This window comes from Notamacropus eugenii, chromosome 1 (genome assembly GCF_028372415.1).
Source record: "Notamacropus eugenii isolate mMacEug1 chromosome 1, mMacEug1.pri_v2, whole genome shotgun sequence".
Classification (NCBI taxonomy): domain Eukaryota; kingdom Metazoa; phylum Chordata; class Mammalia; order Diprotodontia; family Macropodidae; genus Notamacropus; species Notamacropus eugenii.
Window position 1 is genome coordinate 641877766 of NC_092872.1, and position 22396 is coordinate 641900161.

At 35.3% G+C, this 22396-nt stretch overlaps 1 protein-coding gene across 16 annotated transcripts in view; it reads right to left on the bottom strand.

The window, feature by feature from the left end:
* Positions 1 to 22396, bottom strand: part of EHBP1 (EH domain binding protein 1) — a 417522-nt gene that overhangs the window by 350927 nt on the left and 44199 nt on the right. For all 16 annotated transcript variants that reach the window (XM_072635440.1, XM_072635441.1, XM_072635433.1 and 13 more), the window contains exon 3: positions 4186 to 4243. In XM_072635440.1, the coding sequence (XP_072491541.1) occupies positions 4186 to 4243 (58 nt within the window). The remainder of the gene's footprint in view (positions 1 to 4185; positions 4244 to 22396) is intronic.

The window sequence follows — 22396 nt, forward strand, 5'->3', positions numbered from 1 at the left end:
TCATTCATTCATTATGGGAAACTAGTATTAGAAATTCTGGGCATGGGTGATAGAATTGATAAGTACCATAACGATCTGACACCTGAAATTTGTCAAGCTGTGGCATATGTTATAATTTAAATTTGTTTATAAATAGAATAATATTTCACTGATTATTGTTTCACAGTTTGTGGGAGATGACCCAAAATTACAGATTAGAGCTTAAAGAGAAGTCCAGAATTATCCAGTCCACTACCTCCTTCATTTTCTATTTTTATAAATTGAGGCAAGGAAATTAAATGACTTGCCCAAGGTCACTGTTAGTAAACTGGAAGGTCAGTATTCAGACTAACATTTCTTGATTCTATATGCAGCATTCTTTTCACTGAAATGTAATGACCCTAGATCAGCGTTTAGAACTACAATCTATGATAAAGGAAGAAGAGAGATCTACCTGCAGCTGCAGACCACAGACCTTCTACCCAGGGCCAGATATGCTCAGTTTTTTCATCTTTCCAGATCTTTCTTTAGGACTTTTCTTCAGTAACCCTAAATGAGTCCCAAATTGGATCTTGAATAAATGTCCTATGCTACATCTTTTTTGTTCCTCTTATTTTTATTTCCTTGAGAGTTTAAAATGTCACCTACCTCCTAAATATTTGGACTGGTTTCTAAACAAATTTGTCAGGTTTTGGTTCACACTGCAAAAGTTTCAAATATGGCACTAGTATATACATCTTGTACATGGCCACTGCCTATTTATGAACTAGAACTCATTTATTCATAAAAGAACATGCCTATAAAATATATAACGATGTTTAGGGATTTTAATTGTTCTTCACAAAATATATAATTATCAGCACAAAATAACTGCCTTTGAAAATTTAATCTTTCATGCTCTTCTGTAAGTGTTAAGCAATGTCATCAATGACTTGTTATTCAATTGTTCAATTGTATCAACTCTTAATGAACCATAGAATGCCAGTAGGCCCTTCTGTCCTCCACTTTCCTCCCAAAGTCTGTCCAACCTCATATTCATTGCTTCCATGACACTCTCTCCATCTCATCCTCTGGAGTCCCCTCTTCTTCAATCTCTCCCAGCATCAGTCTTTTCCAGTAAGTCCTGTCTTATATAACCAAAATATTTAAATTTTACCTTCAATATTTGACCTTCCAATGAAAAGTCTGAATTTATTTTAAATAGTGACTGATTTTGATTTGATGTTCAAGAGACTCAAAAGTCTTCTCTAGTATCACAATTTTAAAGAATCAACTTTGCAATATTCAGTTTTTCTTACAGTCACACTCTCACAGCCATATAGTGCTACTGATAAAACCATAGTTTTCACTATACAGACCTTTGTCTGCATGATGACATCTCTGCTTTTTGACTATGCTGCCCAAATTTGTCAAAGCGTTCCTTCCAAAGGGCAAGCATCTTTTAATTTCATGGCCGTAGTCACTCTCTGCAGTGATCTCTGAGCCCAAGAATATAAAATCTGACACTGCTTCCAATTCTTCTCCTCTTTCCAGAGAAATGATGGGACCAGATGTCATGATCTTAGTTTTTTTTTTTTTAATGTTAAGCTTCAAGCCAGCATTTACACTCTCTTCTTTCACCTCATCAAGAGTATTCTTGATTCTTCTTCACTTTCAGCCATCAAAGTGGTATCATTTGCATATCTGAGACTGTTGATATTTCTCCTACAAAGTTTATTACGGTTTTTGATTCATCCACTTTGGCATTTCTAATAGATCTTAAATAACCAATGATTTTTGTATAATCTCAATGTATAAGGAGTATGACCTCAAGTCCTACTGTTAGACTTCATTATGACATGGAAACAGACCAAAAGTTCTCAAAACCCATGTGAGCACAAAGTCTGAAAAGGCTTACCATGGGCCTATCAATGGTCCGTATGCCTTTTGCTCAAGAACCAACCAGAGAGGTTTCACGAAAGAGGGCTAGCTACAAAATGAGGTGTTTTCTTTTTTAGTCACATAATTCAGAGATGATATTTCAGGTTATGGAGAATATAAAATCTAATTTGCTGAGTGAATATGCAAAATGATGAAATTAGCACCTCTCACCTGCAGTATTTAAAGCTTTCACAGTATGATTCCAATCCATCTTTATAAACTAATTTCATACAATTCCCCTCCATACACTCTATATTCTAGCCAAACTGACCTACTTGCTGGTCCTTTTATACAACATTCTATCTCCTTGACTTATGTCAGCTATGCATGTCAACTCCATGCCCAGAATGTTCTCCCTCCTCACCTCAACCTCTTAGAATCCCTAGGGATCATCAAAGTCCAGGTCAAATGTCATGACTACTTCCCTGACTACTTCCTCTAGTTATTAGTGTTCCCCACTTCATGACTTTGTACTTAATTTGTATATATTTTATTTTTATTTGTTTACATGTTCTTCTACTACAATAGAAAATAAATTTACTGACTAGGACAGGGTTGTTAGTACCCCAACACCATTCCCATTACAGAGTAGGTTTTTAATCAATGCTGACTAAATTGAAATGACATCATAGATTTTGAAGTACTGAACCAACATACATTTTGTAGGGCTAATGCAAGTTTTTCTATCGATTCTTTCTGGCCATTTATTTAGTTCATTTATCCTTACAATATACATAGCAGGTAGACCTTTTTCTAATTTTATAGCTGAAGAAAGCTAAGAAAAGTTAAGGTGTTCATTCATTCATTTATTCATTCATTCATTCATTTGATGCATGCAGGATCAACTAAAACAAGATTGCTAAGGATAACATAAGACATAAAGAACATAAGCTATGGCACTGTCCTCAAAGCTTCTGGTTTAGTCACGGAACCTAAATAATATGATGTTGATCAATGATCTAGAGTAGAGCTGTCAAATTCACAACCCACTGGCTCAAAACTCCTTAGTAGTATGACCCAAAACACCTTAATATGTAATGGTGAAATGTTTAGCAAAATTAATAAAAATTAATACAACATAGATAATGCTAATTTGTAGTTTTCTAAGTCAATATATGGCTAACAAGGATCCTTTCTATTTGAGTTCCACAGCATTGGTCTGCAGTATCAAGAATAAAATGCAGATACCTATTTATATTTTGACATACTGTCTACTAGAGTACTATCCATCCAGACTAGCCATCTCTCTATTCCTTACATGTAATACTCCATCTCCTGCTTTCATGCCTTTGCACTGGCTATCTTACATCCTAGGAACGCATTTCCTTATTATCTCTATTTCATAGAATCCCTCTCTTCTTTTAATATGCCACTAAAGTACAAGAAGTTTCTGTATGAAGTCTTTTCTGTTTCCACCAATTGCTAGTGGTTTCCTTCCCAAACTACCCTATACTTAAGTACTTAATATTTATTTCTACTTATTAACTTTTATTTATGATGTACACATTAGTATATGTATCTTTTCTCTCACAGAATGTAAGCTCCTCATAAGTAGTTATTGTTTCATTCTTTTTATTTGTATTCCAAGTATCCATAATCCATATCCTAGCACAGAGTAGGGAAGTTAATACTTAATGACTAATTTATATTAGATATGAAAATAAAATTTTGGTTTATTTCGCCTAAATTTATATGTTACGTGAAAGGTATGGTGGTATGTTAGGTTATTTCCTAATGTTTCACATGTAACTGGGAAATATTTAACAAAATAAATACAAATACAATAGAAGATAATGTCAAAATAAGGTTTTCTAAAGGAATATGTGGTCCCAGGGATCTTTATATACACTTCAATGGCTCCTGTTTTTCTTTGGATTTGACATCACTGGATGTCAAATGGATAAAGGGGGTTTCTTAGAATCAGGAAGACTTGGATTAAAGGCCAATCTTCCACAAATACTTGATTGCTGCTACTCTGGAAAACCACCTAACATCTCAGTGCCCTAAGTAAACATGTTAAGATTAAAGTTGCAGCGCAGAAACTGATCTGCTTTGGGGGTTCCAGTGGGGTGGAAGAAGTAAAGGTAAAGAGGTTTTTTTACTGGACTTCCCCATACCAATGACATCAAAAAAACAAAATAAAATTGTATAGTTATGCTTTCTATGAACAAGTGTTAACGTATGAGGCTATCATTTAAATGTTTCTACACATGCCTTAAGTATATACAACTAAATTTTGAATTGAATCAGACAGAATATGTTTGGTTGTTTTAGCAAGATACTAACCTTAGAAGATTTTCTTCGGCTTCTTCTTGTCCAAACAACTACCAGTTTATCTGGTTGCCTATTAGAAGAAAAGAACATACATAAGAAACAGGTTTTAAAATAATTTAAATAACACATCAATAAAGCATAAATAATTCTCTGAAACATAAGCTGTCTTAAAAGAGGAAAAAATACCTTTAACTTTAAAAAAATCAAAAACATTTATTAAGTGCTTACTATGTGACAGGTATAGTGCTAATTACTAAGGAGAGAGGGAGGGAGGGAGGGAAGGAGGAGGGAGAGGAAAGGGAGGGAGGAAGGAAGGAACGAACAAACGAACGAAGGAAGAAATGAACGAAGGAATGAAGGAAGAAATGAATGAAGGAAGCATTTTTAAGTGTTGATCATGTTTCAGGTGATGGGGATACAATTACAATCATGAAAGAATCATCTCTGCCCCCAAGAAGCTTACATTCTAATGAGGGAAAACAACACATAAAGGGGAGTTGGAAGAAAGAGGGCTGTACAAAGTGTGGAGATCATGTTAGGAGCTGTCTGCAAGACAGAATGGAGTGGAAAAAATATTGAAGCAGGAAGATCAGTTAAAAAGATATTGCACCAGTCCAGGAAAGAAGTGCTAAGGGCCTGAACCAGGGTGGTAGCTGTGAGAATGGGAAGAAGGAGATGTATATAAGAGATGTTGCACAGAAAGAAATAGCAAGATTTGTCAGATATATGAGAGAGAGCAAAGAATTGAGGACATAACTATGGTGATGAACCTGGGTGTCTGGAAGGATGGTAGTATCTTTAAAACTGATAGGGAACTTCAGAAGAGGTTTAGCATAAGGATGAAAGACAATGAATTCTTTATTTGATAAAAACTGCTAGGACAATTGAAATCTGTTTGGCAAAAATCGGGCCTAAGAACAAAGCTTTACATCATATTATGTAAGACATTCTAAATGAATAAGTGACTTTCATATTCAAGATCAGAGTACCAAAAAACAATTAGAATAGAAGCAAATTTTATACCTCTCACAACTATAGGCAGGATTCTTAAGAAAATAGGGTAAAGGCAATTACAAAACATAAAACTGATAACTTTAATTATAGAAAATTGTAAAGCTTCTAAACAAACAAAAATTAATGCATATAATAAGAAGGGAACCAATCAAACGAGACAAAAATCTTTGTATCAGATATCCCTGATAAGGGTTTGGTGTCCAAGACGTATAACAGATATATTTAAGACTTGTAACTTTTCCTTGATAAATAAGTATTCAAAAGGATATGAACAAATAATTCTCAAAAGACTTGCAAACTATCAACAACTACATGAAAGACTGCTCCAAATAACTAATAATAAGAAAAGTGCAAATCAAAATAACCTTACAGTTTCATCTCACAGCCTGAAAATTGACAAAGATGACAAGAGATGGCAATAGTCAGTGTTGGAAGGTTGGTCAGAAGATGGACACACTAGTATATTGCAAGTACAGCAGTGAATCAATATAATTATTTTGAAAAGTAATTTGCAATTATGTAAATAAAGTGACTAGAATATCTATATCGTTTGACAGAGGCATTCCATTACTAAGCTGGAAAGCACCAATATGAAGAAAGTTTTCATTTACAACACAATTTCATAGCACCACTTTCTAGGCCCACATACACTTTCAGGTTGCAGTCCCAGGGTCAAAAAGAGCAGTACTGCCACAGAGGAACAGGAGTCCCTGGTCAGGGTTCCAGGGCAGAAAAAAGTGCTTGTGAAGGAATAGTAACCCTGGTCTCAATTCCATGACAGAGAGGAGCCCTATCAATTGCAGTTGCAGAAGAGGAGGGAACCTGGTTACAGTTCCAGGGTCAAGAGAGCTAGTGATTCGGGCTACATGGGAACATGATCCCTTCCTGAGTAAAGACCAGAGCACAAGTCGCCCCCTATACTCCAGGAATAGAGTTCAAATTTAACATAAAGTTAAAGGTCAAGAAATAGGTTAGAAAAATAAGCAAACAAGGAAAACAATGTGACCATAGTTTGTCACTATGGAGAAAGGGAAAAACAAGCCACAAACCCCTAAGAAGATATCGAAGCATCTACAAGCAAAGCCTCAAAATAAAATGCAAATACAAACCCAACAAGAATTCCTAGAAGAGCTTTAAAAAAAATTTAAATATCAAATAAGACAGGTAGTTGGGGAAAGAAATGAGAATAACCGAGAAAGTTATGAAAAGAGAGTCAACAGCTTGCTAAAAGGAACACACACAAAGGAGCACACATACATACTGAAGAAAATAACACTTAAAAAACAAAATAGTAAAGCAGAAACAAAAATCCACTGACAAGAAGAACGCCTTAAAAGGCAGAATTGGCCAAATGTAAAAAGAGGTTAAAAAACTCATTGAAGAAAAGAACTCCTTAAGAAGCAAAATTGGCCAAATACAAAAGGAGATACAAAAGTTCACTGAAGAAAATAATTCCTTAAAAATTAGATTGAACAAGTGGAAGCTAATGACTCCATGAGACACCAAGAAACAATAAAACAAAATTTTTAAATTAAAAATAGAAGAAAATGTGAAATATCTCACTGGAAAAATAACTGAACGCTTAAACAAATCTATGAGAGATAATTTAAGAATTATTAGGCTACCTTTAAAACCATGATCAAAGAAAGAGCCTAGATATATTTCAAGAAATTATCAACAAAAACTGCCCTGATATCCTTGAACCAGAGGGCAAAAACAGAAACTGAAAGACTTCACTAATCACCAGCTGAAAAAGATCCCAAAATGAAAACTCTCAGGAATATTATACCTAAATTCCCGGGCTCCCAGGTCAAAAGAAAATATTATAAGCAAACAGAAAGAAACCATTCAAATACAAATACTGTGGAGTCGCAGTTAGGCTCACATAACATCTAGCAGTTGACATGTTAAAGGAATAGAGTGGTTGTAATATGATATTCTGGAAGACCTAGGATTACAACCAAGAATAAACTCTACAGAAAAACTGAGTATAATCTTTCAGAGGGGAAAAATGGACAGTTCATGAAATAGAGGACTTCCAAGCATTCCAGATGAAAAGATCAGAGCTAGATAGAAAATCTGACATTCCAATATTTGACTCGAGAAGCATAAAAAGATAAACATGAAACAGAAAATAAGGAAATCAATAAGGTTAAATGTTTATGTTCCTATATGGGAAGATAATAATTTTAACACTGAAGAATTTTATCACTGTTAGAGAAATTAGGAATACACATAATGTAGGAGATAGGGGTGTGAAGACTAGGATGAGATGATTTTGATAAAATAAAATTAAGGGGTGAGAAAGAGGAATACACTAAGATGAAGGCAAAAAGCAAAAAAGAATAAGGAAAATTACCCCACATGAAAGAGATACAAAAGGAAGAACTTTTACAAAAAAGGGAAGATAACACTTGAACCTTACTCTCATTCAGATTGGCTCAAAGAGGGAATAACATACATACTTCATGGAGCACAGAAATCTATCTTAACCTACAGTGAAGTCAGAGGGAAAGGTGATAAGAGAAAGGGAGGGGAGATAAGAAAAGAGAATGGGAGGGGAGATGAGAAAAGGAAAGGCATATTAAATGAGGTGGTTAGAATAAAAAAGACTTCCTTAGAAGAGACAGGATAGAAATAGAAAAAAGGATAAACAGAGGTACAAATAAAAACGAAAGGAAATACATAGTTAATAATTAACAACTGTGATTGTGAGTGTAATGAACACACCCATAAAATAGAAGCTGATAATGAATGGATTAAAAAGTAGAATACAACAATATGTTATTTACAAGAAACACACTTGAAATAGAGACGCACATAAAGTAAATTAAGGGGCTGAAGTCAGAGCAGAATCTATTATGCTTCAGCTGAGGCAAAAAAAAAGAAAAAAAAAAAGCAGAACTAATAATCATGACCTCAGACAAAAAAAGAGCAAAAATAGACCTAACTAAAAGAGATAAAGAGGGAAACTACATTTTGCTAAAAGGTACTATAGACAATGAAATAATATCAGTACTAAACATATATGCACCAAATGGCATAGCATCAAGATTCTTAAAGGAAATGTTAAATGAATTAAATGAGAAAAAAGCAAAACTATACCAGTGGGGGACCTCAACTTTCCCCTCTCAGAACTAGATAAATCTAATCACAAAATAAACAAGAAAAAGGTTAAGGAAATGAATAGAATTTTAGAAAAGTTAGTTAGATATGATAGACCTCAGAAGAAAACTGATGGAACAGAAAGGAATATACTTTATTCTTAGCTGTACATTGCAACTCCACAAAAATTGACTATGTATTAGGCCAAAAACTCACAACCAAATGCAGAAAGGCAAAATTATTGAATGTATACTTTTCAGATCATAATGCAATAAAAAAATTATATTCAAATAAATGGCTACTAAAAAATACAAAATTCATTGAAAACTAAATATTCTAATCCTAAACAATGAGTGGGTCAAAGAAGAAATCATAGAAACAATAATTTCATCAAAAATAATGACAACAATGAGGCAATATACCAAAATTTATGGGATGCATTCAAAGTAGTACTTAGGGGACAATGCATGTCTCTAAATACTCACATAAATAAAATAAAGAGCAGATCAACGAAATGAATACGCAACTAAGAGAACTAGAAAAAAGAGCTAATTAAAAATCCCCAATTAAAACCAAACTGGAAATTCTGAAAATCAAAGGAGAAATTAGTGAAATTCAAAGTTCAAAAAAAAAAAAACCAAACAAACATTGAACTAATAAATAAAACTAGAAGTTGGTTTTATGGGGGGAAGGGGGGAGAGGAGAAAGAAAGGGGAACACAATAAAATAGATACACCATTGGCTAATTTGATTTAAAAAAGAAAGACCAAATTACCAGTATCAAGAAGGAAAAGTACTGATTCACCACCAATGAACATGAAATTAAGGCAATTATTAGAATCTATTTTGCCCAATTATATGCCAATAAATCTGACAAGTTAACTGAAATGGATGAGTATTTACAAAAATATAAATTGCCCAGATGAAAAGAAGAGGAAATAAAATACTTAAATAATCCAATCCTAGAAAAATAAGTTGAACAAGCAAAAAAATTAGCTCTCTTAAAAAATATTCCCTAGGACCAGACGGATTCACAAGTAAATTCTACCAAACATTTAAAGACCAAGTAATTTCAATACTATATAAACTATTGGGGAAAATGGACAAAGGAGTTCCACACCAAATTCTTTTTATAAGACAAATATGGTGCTGGTACCTAAACCAAGAAGAATAAAAATGGAGAAAGAAAACTATAAACAAATTTTCCTAATGAATGTTGATATAAAAATTTTAAGTAAAATACCAGCAAGGAGATTACAGCAATATGTCACAAAGATTATACACTATGACCAGGTAGAATTTACATCAGGAATGCAGAACTGGTTCAATATTGGGAAAACTATCAGCAAAATCAACCATATCAACAACAAAAGCAACAAAAATTATACAGCTATCTCAGTAGAAGCAGAAAAAGCCTTGGACAAAATATAACAATAATTTCTCTTTAAAACAGTAAAAAGCAGAATAATAAATAATGCTTTCCTTAAAAATAATAAGCAGTACTGATTTAAAATGATCATTCTGTATTTTCTGTGATGGGGATAAGCTAGAAACCTTTCCAATAAAATCAGGGTTGAAGCAAGTATGCCTGTTATCACCACTGCTATTCAATATTGTTCTAGAAATGCTGGCTATAGCAATAATACAAGAAAAAGAAATTGAAGGAATAAAAATAGGCATTGAGGAAACAAAACTATCACTCAAAAACTATTTCTACTTAAAGAATCCTAGAGAATCAACTAAAAAAACTTACTGAAATAACAACTTTAGCAAATTGCAAGATATAAAATAAATCCATAAAAAATCATCAGTATTTCTACATATTACCAACAACATGCAGCAGCAAAAAGTTAGAGAAATCCCACTTAAAATAACTATGGACGACATAAAATACTTGGGAGTTAACTTACCAGGACAAACCCAGGAACTATATGAACACAATTACAAAACACTTTTCACATAAACAAAGTCAGATCTAAACAGGAGAAGGGTGGGTCAAATCAATGTAAGATAATTACAAAAGTTGCATGAGGAACATCATTTGATTTGTAGAGACAGGATGCACGTGCTACAGGAATTTATAAGAAAAAGAGATCACTTCCTACTGGGCACTCAGGAAAGGCTTTGTGGAAGTCTCATTAGACCTTGAAAAATAGGCAGGATTATGATAGTCAGATAAAGGGAATCAGTGGCCACTATATGTTATTTGAAGACAAAATGTGTTCAGAAGACTAGCAGATACGTTTGGTTGAAGCAAAGGATTCATACTGGGATAATCATAAGATCTGGGGCTAGAAGGGATATAACACATCACCATGACATTTAGTGTTCACAAAGAGTTAATTCTGCTGTTTTATTTAATAGGAAATGTCCTAAAATTTGTTTTATTTATCTCTATGTAGACCTGGAAGGCAATAAGATAAAGAAGCATGCATTCTGGATACTACTTTGTCTACACTCATTCTTTCCTTAAGAGTTGCTTATTTTAAGAATTACAGAGCTAGACCAAGGGGAGTTCCTACTACTACAAATATGGCCATATAGCCAGCATTACACAATGTTTTAAGCCCAGTTGGATCCTCTGTGGTATAAGTATTCCTTCTCAGACTGACATGGCAATAGCACAAGTATTATAAGTACCAAATAATTAGACCTACATATGACCCCCAAGGATTAAGTGACAAGCTAGAGGAACTAAAGATCCTAATGCAAAGAGGCAAATTTGACCTCACAGGCATCACTAAAATTTGGTATTAATGAAACCTATGATTGGATTATGATTCTGGTTATTTTATGCAAAAGAAATAGATAAATATTATTTACTTATACTTGCAGGAAAAAATCCAAGAACTAAAGTAGGCGGAGGTAAGAATGAAGCATGATGGAGAACACTTAAGTGAAGGTCAAAAAAGGGAGATATAAGAAGAATTTGGACAGATCATATATTTGCCAATGCTACTGGTTCAGTCATTTCAGTTATGTCCAACTCTTTGTGACTTCATTTGGTGTTTTCTTGGTAAAAATACTGGAATGCTTGGCATTTCCTTCTCTAGCTCATTTTAGAGATGAGGAAATTGAGGCAAACAAATTTAAGTGACTCACACAACTAGCAAATGTCAGAAGCTGGATCTGAAGTCAAGAAAATGAGGCACTCTATCCACTGTGCCACTTAACTCCCCTAAAATTTGCCACAAAAGCCTGTTACATAGTGACAGGAGACATCAATCATCCACTTATCTGACAGAATACTCTGTGGGCCAAAAACAATGGTGCTAGTAATTCCTTGACTTGTTTCAAGGATAGTGTCATCATTCAAAAAGTAGAGGAACCAATAAGGGGAAATTCCATATGATTCTCACTAACACTGAGGACCTGTAGGGGTGGGAATGATGGGAACCTTGAAGATACACGACCACTTGCTTCCAGAATTTATAAGAGAAAGAGATGAAAGCCCACCATTGTCTGACATGCACCTCTGATTTTGGGAAAGCAGATTTCACAGGGCTCCAAATAAAGACAGGTAGGATAAATCCTATAGGAGAAGTCAAGAGAAAATGGAAGCTCAAAGCAAGGATTGGAATAGAGAGGAGAATGATAAAGGAGAACAAAAAGAAAGCAAAGTTAGTTTACCAATTCTTTTGTTTTTCACTAAAAAAAGGAAATGACAGAGTCATAAAAGCTAACAGGGAGTTGGCAGTCAAGAAAAATAAGCAGATTGTAAGAGCAGCATCAAGTTGAATTCAAATCACCATTCTTCACACTGGAAGAACTGCAAAGTTTTGATTGGTGAGCCACTATCAATATTATTTGAGACATAGAAGAGAAGAAGGGCTGCCACAAGACTGAAGAAGAGCAAATGCTGAATTGACTTCCAAAACAGGAAGGGAACTGAGCGTGCAAACAACAGGGCAGTGAGCTTGAGCATGAACAGGTGACGCCACATAATTTTTATTGCCTTTCATGACAGCGTTACTAATTTGGTGGACAGGATATACCTCAGATGTAGTATACCTAGATTTTAGGAAAGCATTTGATACTATTATCTGCTATTATTCTTGTGGGCATATTTTCATACTCTTGTATAAAAGGTAACTAGGTGGCAGAGATGATAGAATACTAGACCTGGAGGTAGAGAGACCTGAGTTCAAATCAGGCCCCCGACACATTTTAGTGGTATTCATATGTATAATGGGCAGCATATTGCTTGACTTCTCAATGGGTGAGGGAGGCCCTGGAGAAGAGTTTGGAACTAAAAAAAAAAAAAAGAATTGTAGATACTTATTAGCTGGGTAACACTGAGAAAGTCGCTTTACCCCTATCTACCTTCACTTTCTCATCTGTAAAATGAGGACACTAATAGGACACTAATACCTCTCAAGGTTGTTGCTATGATAAAACGAGATAACTATAAAGCGTTTTGTGATGTGAACTAAAGAATAATATAATTAAATGGGCTCAAAACCAGTGAATGGTCTGCTGCTCTCTGGCCATCTTCATGCTGTTCTTCCTTGGTAGGCCTTACCTAGGACTTCGCTTTCCAGTCCCTCCCCCCAACCCCACACCTTGGGCCGTCCTCTCCTAATTTCTGGCAGCTCTATAAAACTGAGGTAACTGAGACCCTTATAACATCGGTTATTCTTGGCCTATTTTCCCCTGCATGTTACTGACAAGTAAAGGTTCTCTATAACAAGATTGATCCAGCAATCCCATTGATGCCATCTCCATACCATGCTTCCTCACTTTCAAGCAGACCTAAACCCAACCTAGATCCATCATGCTGGTTCTGGGACCCTGCCCTGTGCTCTTGATTGGTGAGAGCTCTTTACAAGTAGCCCAAACTAGACCCCACTCCACTCTACCACCACCACCACCCATGCTGCCTGTTGCTCTCCAACCATCTTTATGCCAGATCTCTTCTTCTGCTGGAGGCAAGGCATAAAGCTCTTCAGCTCCTGCCCTGGGGTCCTGAATTTCATCCTGATGAGTTCTTCATAACTAGCTCCACTCAGACCCACCACTCTAACCCTTTTCAACGTATACTATCACCTGTATACTTCTACCTCTAATTCTTGGAACAATAATCAACATCAACATTACTGGAGTGGACATGCCAATTCACTGCCCTTTCACTCCATTCACCATTTCTGGGATTTCTCATCTAAAACACTTTTCCTTGACTACCACCTCCCCTATCTGTGTTGTCATTAGTCCCTTATTAGAAATGTAAGCTCCTTAAGGGCAAAGATCGTTGTTCTTTATGTATGTGTATCCTTAGCACTAAGCACAGTTTCTGCCACATATTAAGAGCATAATATAAGTTTTTTCATTTAGTCATTCTTCATGCCTAGACTCAGTTAATGGTTCAGTTTCAACTTAGTAGGAAGTATCCAGTAGAGTGTCCCAGAAAAGAATCTATGATTGGCCCCATACTGTTTAATATTTTTATCAATGACTTGTATAAAAGTATAGATGGCATGGTCGTCAAATTTGCAAATGACACAAAGTTGGGAAAGATTCTAGTAAACACAACACTTTTGATAACAAAGTCAAGATTCAAAGATATCTTGACAAATTATTGTTGTTGTTCATTCAGTTGTATCTAACTCTTCATGACCCTATGGACCATAACATACCAGACCTTTCTGTCCTCCACCATCTCCTAAAGTACATCCAAGTTCATATTTGTTGCTTCCATGATACTATCTATCCATCTTATCTTCTGGCATCCCCATTCTCCTTTTGTCTTCAATCTTTCCTAGCATCAGTCTTTTTCAATGAATCCTGTCTTCTCCTTAAGTGACCAAAGTAACTAAGCTTCAGCTTCAGTGTTTGTCTTTCCAATGAACAGTCTGAAGTAATTTCTTTAAGTATTGACTAATTTGATCTCCTTGTTTGTCCACAAGGGACTTTCAAAAGTCTTCTCCAGCATCATAATTTGAAAGCGCCAATTCTGCCGCACTCCACTTTCCTTATAGTCCAACTCTCACAGCTATACATTGCTACAGAGAAAACCAAAGCTTTGATTATATGGACCTTTGTAGGCAAGGTGACATCTCTGCTTTTTGACTATGTTGTTCAGATTTGCCATAATTTTCCTTCCAAGGAGCAAGCATCTTATAATTTTGTGGTTGCAGCAGCTGTCTGTAATGACTTTTGAGTTCAAAAATATAAAATCTAACAATGTTTTCATTTCTTCTCCCTTATTTGCCAGGAAGTTATGGGACCAGGCGCCATGACCTTAGTCTTTTTAATGGTAAGCTTCAAGTCGGCATTTACACTCTCCTCTTTAACTCACATCAAGAGACTTTTTCATTCTTCATCACTTTCTGCCATCAGAGTAGTATCATCTGCATATGTGAGACTGTTGTTCTTTCTCCTGGGAACCCTAATTCTGGCTTCTGATTCATCCAGCCTGCCATTTCATATAATGCACTCATATATAAGTTCAATAAATAATATATAGCCTTGTCATACTCCTTTTCCAATCTTAAACCAATCAGTTGTTTCATGTTTGGTTCTAACTATGGCTTCACCTGCATACAGGTTCCTCAGAAGGTAAGATGATCTGATACTCCCATCTATTTGAGGACTTGGCACAATTTGTTGTGATCCACACAGTCAAAACCTTTGATGTAGTCAATGAAGCTGAATAGATGTTCTTCTCTAATTTCCCTGCTTTCTCCATGATCTAGCCAATGTTGGCAATTTAGTCTCCCATTCCTCCCTGCTTCTTCAAAAACGAGCCTGCTCTTCTGCTAATTGTTGACTCACATATTGCTGAAGCCTAACTTGCAGGATCTTAAGCATAACCTTGCTGGCATGTGAAATGAATGCAATTGTTTGGTAATTTGAACATTCTTTGGCATTGCCCTTTAGGACTGGGAATATAAACTGATCCTTTTCAAATCCAGTGGCCACTGTTGCTAGCACGCTCAGTGCAGCACTGTAACAGCATCATCATTTAAGATTTTAAATAGCTCAGCTAGAATTCCATCACCTCCACTAGCCTTGTTGTTAGCAACGCTTCCTAGGGTCCACATGTCTTCATTCTCCAGGATGTATGACTCTAGATCAATAACCACATCACCATGGTTATCAGTAATGTTAAAATCTTTCTTGTATCGTTCTTCAAGTCCCTACCATTTTTGTCTTCTGTCATGATTACTTTTGCTTGAAATGTTCCTTTGATGTCTCTAATTTTCTTGAGGAGATCTCATCTTTCTCATTCTATTGTTTTCTTCTATTTCTTTGCATGGTTCATTTAAGAAAACCTTCTTACCTGTCCTTGCTGTTCTATGGAATTTTGTATTAGTTGGGTATATCTTTCCCTTTCTCCTTTGCATTTCACATTCCTTTTTTCCTCAGCTATTTGTAAAGCCTCACCATACAGTCATTTGGCCTTCTTAATCTTCTTTTTCTTTGGGATGTTTTTTGTTGTTGATCTTGTAGAATGTTGTGACTCCCTGTCCATACTTTTTCAGGTACTCTACCAGATCTAATCCCTGAAATCTATTCATCATATCCCTTTAGTTTTCATAAGGTATGTTAATTTAGGTCATAACTATATGATCTGATGATTTTCCCTACTTTCTTCAATTTAATTCTAAATTTTGCAGTAAGAAGCTCATGATCTAAGGCTCAGTCAGGTGCAGGTCTTGTTTTAACTAATTATATAGAACTTCTCCACCTTTGGTTGCAAAGTACATAATCAATCTAATTTTGATATTGACATCTGGTGACATCCATGTGTATAATCACCTTTTGGGTTGTTGAAAAAGAGGATCTGCTATGACCAGCAAGTTATCTTGACAAAAGCCTTTAAGTCTCTACCTTGCTTCATTTTATACTCCAATGACAAACTTGCCTATTACTCCAATTATTTTTTGATTTCCTACTTTAGCATTATAATTTCCTAGGACGAATGTGATATCTTTGTTTGGTGTTATTTCTAGAAAATGTTGTGGGTGTTCATAGAATTGAGCAACGTTAGCTTCTTCAGCATCAGTAGTTGGAGTATAGACTTGTATTACTATGATGCCATTGGATTAGAACAGATATCATTCTGTCATTTTTGATATTGTACCCCAATACTGCTTTTCTCATCCTTTTATTGACTATGAGGGTTATTCCATGTCCTGTATAGGATTCTTACCCAGCATAGTATATATAATGATCACTTGAATTAAATGAATTACTTTGAATTAACCTTGACAGGTTAGTACTATTTTTTCCCATAACATTCTATATCAATAGACACTAGAGGTTTCTATGTATATGCCTTGCTGCCACCACTAAACTAAAATTTCCTTAGGGGCAGCTATTTTTTTTTCCCTCTCCCAATGCCTCCAACATGACTATATGGGGTAAACTGACCTGAATTCACTTAAGTCTCCCCCCACCAAGGGGGAAAAGAGAGTCTCAATGAATTAATTAACAAGAATTTATTAAGTGCCTACTATTTGCCAAGCACTGTGCTAGTCACTAGGGAAAAAATGAAATTATATCTGTAGAATACGTGTGTGTGCATATACATATACACATCACAAATACAAAATTATTACAAAGTAGTCAGTGAGAAACAGCAATAGCAGTTGGGATGACTAGGAAAGTATCTTGTAGAACAAGTTGGTGCTTGAGCTGCTTTTGAAAGCATAGATGTGGAAGAAGTATAACCAGCAGTGAGATACATAACCAGAACATGGATGTGTGATGAACACAGAAAAGACCAGTTTGTCTGGACTACAAAGTGAGGAAAGAAGAGTGATGTATAATGAACCCAGAAAAAAACAAGCTGGGACTATGTTGTAAAAGGGGAGACCTGAAAAAAGTCTTAAAATTGATAGAGATTATAAATTTATTTGTGACGATGCATCAAATTTTTGTCTTAGGTTAAATTTAAACAAGGAAAAAAAACAAAATGATCCTTTTTTACCCTTCAACTACCAAATTCCAAATCATTATACTTTTAAAATTATCTTATCAGATATAAATCAGTTGATCAACAAGTATTTATTAAGGGCTTACTATGTGCCACACAGTGTGCTAGGTTCTAAGGCATGCACAACTTTCCTAATTTCGTTTAGATTATTAAACTAATTTAAATGCCATATAAGATTATTTTCTCAACTTCTCAAACAAGATTAAAAATAGGGGGAGGGGAAGGAGGGAACCAACAATAAGTGATAGGAACGAGAAAATTACATAAAATACCAACTGCTTCTCTCCAGATTGCCAGCAAATACCATTCCTGAAAGGGAAAAAAAGCCTCAATATCAATTCCTGCAATATTCTAGGAAACACAATATTAGAATTGACTGGATAGAAAATAAAAGAAAAAGGAATAAGAAAATGGAAATTATATATTTCATTTCTCCTTAGCTGGAGCAACATACAAAACATCTTCAGGGTACTGACTTGCAGAGACAAGAGTCGATACTGATGGGAGAAGAGGAATGGCTTCTTATTGTGTGGTTTTCAGATAACTAGGTAATATTTAGGCTCTCACAGATTCAAGTTGTAAATAAGGAAGAAAACACATTTTAATCTTGCAAAACAAAGGAAAATTTATGCAGATAATATTTATTATGAGAAATGATGATTTAAGGAAATAAGCAGTACAAGTCAAATCAATTATTCAATACAAATTCATTAAATGCCTATCAAGTACGACCAGGGAGCACTATGCTAAATACAGGCGAAAAGACAAAATTTTAAATAGACACATGCCTTTATCAAATTTACTAGCAGAGAAACAAGACACAAACCCATAGAGATCAGTCCAGACAAGGGTAGAAGTGAGATGGAAAAGGCCACAGCAAAGGAAATTGTGAGTGGGGTACAATTAGTTGACCTGGTAAGTTGCCCATTCCCTAGTTAATCTGACCTGCACACAGGGAAAGTGGGGAGAAGGGGTTACTGGGATAGGATACTACTGCATGAGGATCCTGTGGGTGGTCACAAATGGCTAAGTGAGAAATCATGGTTGATCATATACAGACAGAAGAAAGGCATTCAAGGAAAGAGGAAACAACATGATCAGAAGCAAGGAATCCAAAAAATACACCAAGCACTCAGGACAGAGATAATTTCAGTATGTGGAAGGAAGTAATTTCTGATATGGTGGGAAAAGTAAGGTGACACCAGACTGTAAAGGGCCTCATCCATCAAACAGGGAAATCTGAACCTTCCTTGATAGGTAATGTGGAATCACTAAAGACTGTTTAGCAGAAGAGTGACATGACCACATTTATTCATAAGGAACTTTATTATGGCAGTAATATGAAGAAAAATATGGAACACATAAGGAAAGCCAAAGAGCAATAAGGAGGTTATTACTCTAGTACAAAAGGTGGTAATAACAACCTATGCCAAAGTGATATGACAGAAAATTTAGAGAAAGGGGTAAATTTAGAATAATTTTCAGAAACAGACTGGCAGTACTTGGGTAAAGAATCAAAGATACATTATTTCCTTTCAATCCTACAAATAACGGCAGTGATGGTGCTAGCTGTTCTTACCGTTAGCATTGATATAGTGCTTTATGGTTTGCAAAGATGTTACCTCATCTGACCCTCACAACAATCCTATCAAGAAGGTACTATTATTTTCCCCATTTTACATGCGAGGAAGCTGAAGCTGAAAGGCTACATGACTTGCTCATAATCATAATGCTATTAAGAAGTGTGTAATCTCTGAAAAAAATTATTTCAAGCTCCAAAAATTTAAATTAATTTTTAAAATTAAAGTTAATAACCAACCATTGCTTTCAAGTTTAATAACCACATCCACTCTATTTAACTTCCTTTTCAGATTTATCTTTGTTATACTTACTTTCTCATACATGCAGCATACAACTGGGAAGTACTATGAAACCCTAAATGCTTAACTATTTCTTCTATTTTTAAGAAGATTTGGGACAGGGTGGTTTTACTTATATTGGTACATTTCTAAAAATAAATATATACCTATCCCAGCTCTTATCCCTTTCTACAAGCCTGAAGTGGAGTAATAAGCTGTCAAGTAACTGAGTAAGCATCCTAATTGCTCATAGGTCAAGTCTTCAGAGTGTAGGTTCATTTTTTTCAAAGTATATTCCTAGAATCATACACATTTGAATTAAAATGTAAGCTTAAAAAAATAATTTAAAACCAAATGAAATCTTTTTTTAAAATTATCCATTATTTTTACTTATCCATGAATATTTCTATTCTATTAGTATAGTCACAAGGTTAAGAGATGACTGAAAGAGACTCTTTAGAGAACTGATCAAATTAAACTGAAGTATAGAACATCAGAGTAATACTAAATGATGTCTGAAATCCCTTCTCACCTATACCAGACTGGGTCTCCACTCTACAACATCTCTAAACAAGTGGTTATCCGTTTTAGCTTGAAAGCATTCAGTGATATGGAACTCAGAATCTACTATAGTGCCCCACTCCATTTTTAGATACCTCTACTGATGATGATTCTCAAGAAAAATGTTTTGACCTGAAGATATAATTAAAAATCATTTAAGAGTCAGAATTTTAGAGATGGAGAGACCCTTGGAGAAATCATTTAATCAAATCTAAAAAATTCCACTAATAAGGAAACTGATCCAGAGAGCTTAATGACTTACTTGGAGCAACACACCAATTTATTGATATTCCACTATTCAATAAGCCTCTCTAACATTTACTTCAAGAAGCATTCTGAATGCCCAATCCATTTTCATATTTCTCCACAAAATCCTGGAAAGGTTCCACAAGAAGATAATCAATTTTTATAGCCCCTAACACCTAACTCCCAAAGTACCAAAGATTAAATAACATTTCACTGGGCAGTCTCATGGGTTCTATGAGACCTGAATGTTTAAATCACAGTGGCTATTTCATAGCTACACACACATAACAACAATGACAATGAAAAAAACAAACAATGAAATGTTTTAGTGCAGCTAAGTCTCAGACACTAATACTAGCTGTGTAACTCTAGGTAAATTACTTAAGTTTTGTTTGTCTCAGTTTCAACTGTAAAATGGGGATGATAACAGCACCTATCTTGCAGGGTATAAGAATCAAATGAGATATTTATTTTAAAAAAAAAAAAGTACTACTAGCCACTGCTTATAGTACCTACACATAATACAGGCACTATTTAAACATTTACAGGAATGACTGTTCCCTTCCCCACTTCCCTCTGGAATTCAGTAGTTCCTTACCACCACATAGTACTGATGAAAGATTACCTAAAAAAAAAAATTCTAAGACTGGTATGAATCCACAATTTAAATATATGCCAGTCAAAAAGCCATTAAATGCTCTCCCATATCATATATATCATATATATATCCCATGTCATATAACTATATGGGACTGTTTTACAAACCAGTACACTTAGGTAATTTTTGCCTTACATTTGTCTGTATCTGTATCTTACTCCACTACTAGCCTATAACCTTCAGTAGCACTGGGAATACACAACCAACCTAAATTCTGTACCTCTACTAGCTCCTTATATAAAGCTCTAGACACATTAAGCCTTAATAAATAATTGCTGTAAGTACTAAGTGACTCTATGAGTTGTCTTTTATCTGAGCTTCTATAGGTCTTTTGAAGAATTTCTTAGTTCCAACAAATATTAGGAGTGTTCAATTATATATAATCTGAATATACTGTACATATACAGATTCATAACCCTAATAAATGGAATGCTAAAAACGGTACTAAGTGAATATATTCAGTGGAATTATTTATGTGAAAGCATTTTGTAAAACTGTAACATAAAGTATTATTCATATGTAAAGTTTACAATTTTCAAATTAAGCCCTAAACAGGAAAACCTGGGAAGGGAGCCAAAATTAAAAGAAAAAAAACAACAGCATAACTCACATTTATGTGGCACTTTATAGTTCCTTAAAAACAACTGCCTGGGCCTGGTGACAATGCAGTGTAGCCAGGAAGGGATGTAACTAACATCCTACCCCATAAAAAGAAGGCCCACTCTCTTTTCTCTATAGCATATGCTGCAAAATTCCCCCAAGAGCTACACATATCAAATGTTAGGCGCCAAAGAGGTAGGAAGTACAGAGAGTAGCAGTAAATGGACTTGAGAGATGACTTTGCCATGAAGGTAATTTTGTATTTGTGCATACCTATGTTCTCCCTCTCTCAGGGGACACTGTCTTGCTCTTGCACACTTGCAGTATATACTTGATGAATGGTTCTTTGACATGACCAGATATGACCCCAGAGGAAGATAACAATAAGAAAGCTAGCTAGCCCCTTAAAGCATCAAGCAGTAGGCAGCCCAAATACTCCCGACTACAACTCACTAAGGTTTCCAAAGTCAGCTTTGTCACCTTGTGAGCACAAAGATAGATGATGGCCACGTTACCTTGGGCACAGCTGATCGAAGTATCCAAAAGTTCAGAAGTGTCAGTTGCTGCCACACTCCTAAGTGAGGCTGATCCAAATTAAAATATAACTGGGAAATATTTAACAAAATAAATAGAATGGAACATGAAATATGTGGTATCTAAGTCAACAGTTGGCTAGAGGAACCCTTCTGTATTATTAGTGGCCCTTCCTTTTTGAGTCTGACAGCACTGTGATAGCTTATTCTAAGAGCTGAGAATTATTCAATCAGAATCAGAGGATCTGATCTGACTTGCAATCAGGAGAGAGTAAATGGTGAGATATTTTTTCTTTTCTCTATGACTAATACGGGTGATGGGAGAATTCCCAGGAAGGAATTCCCCATGAAGGTCTCTGGATGTACTTTTGCAAAACCAGGAGATAAAGACTTGCTAGAGGAGGTCAGATCTTATCAGGAATTTTTGTAGCCCCATCCTCCTTCCATTTTGCCTTCATTTTCACTGTAATAAAAATTTGATTTAATCTACATAACATAGGCAATTGTTCAGGTTATACTGAAGTTGGAGGGGCAGCTAGGTGGTGCAGTGGATAAAGCACCAATGCAGGAGTCAGGAGGATCTGAGTTCAAATCTCACCTCAGACACTTGACACTCACTAGCTGTGTGACCTTGGGCAAATCACTTAACCCCAACAGCCTCATCCTGGGTCATCTCCAGTAATTGTGATGAATATCTGGGCACTGGATT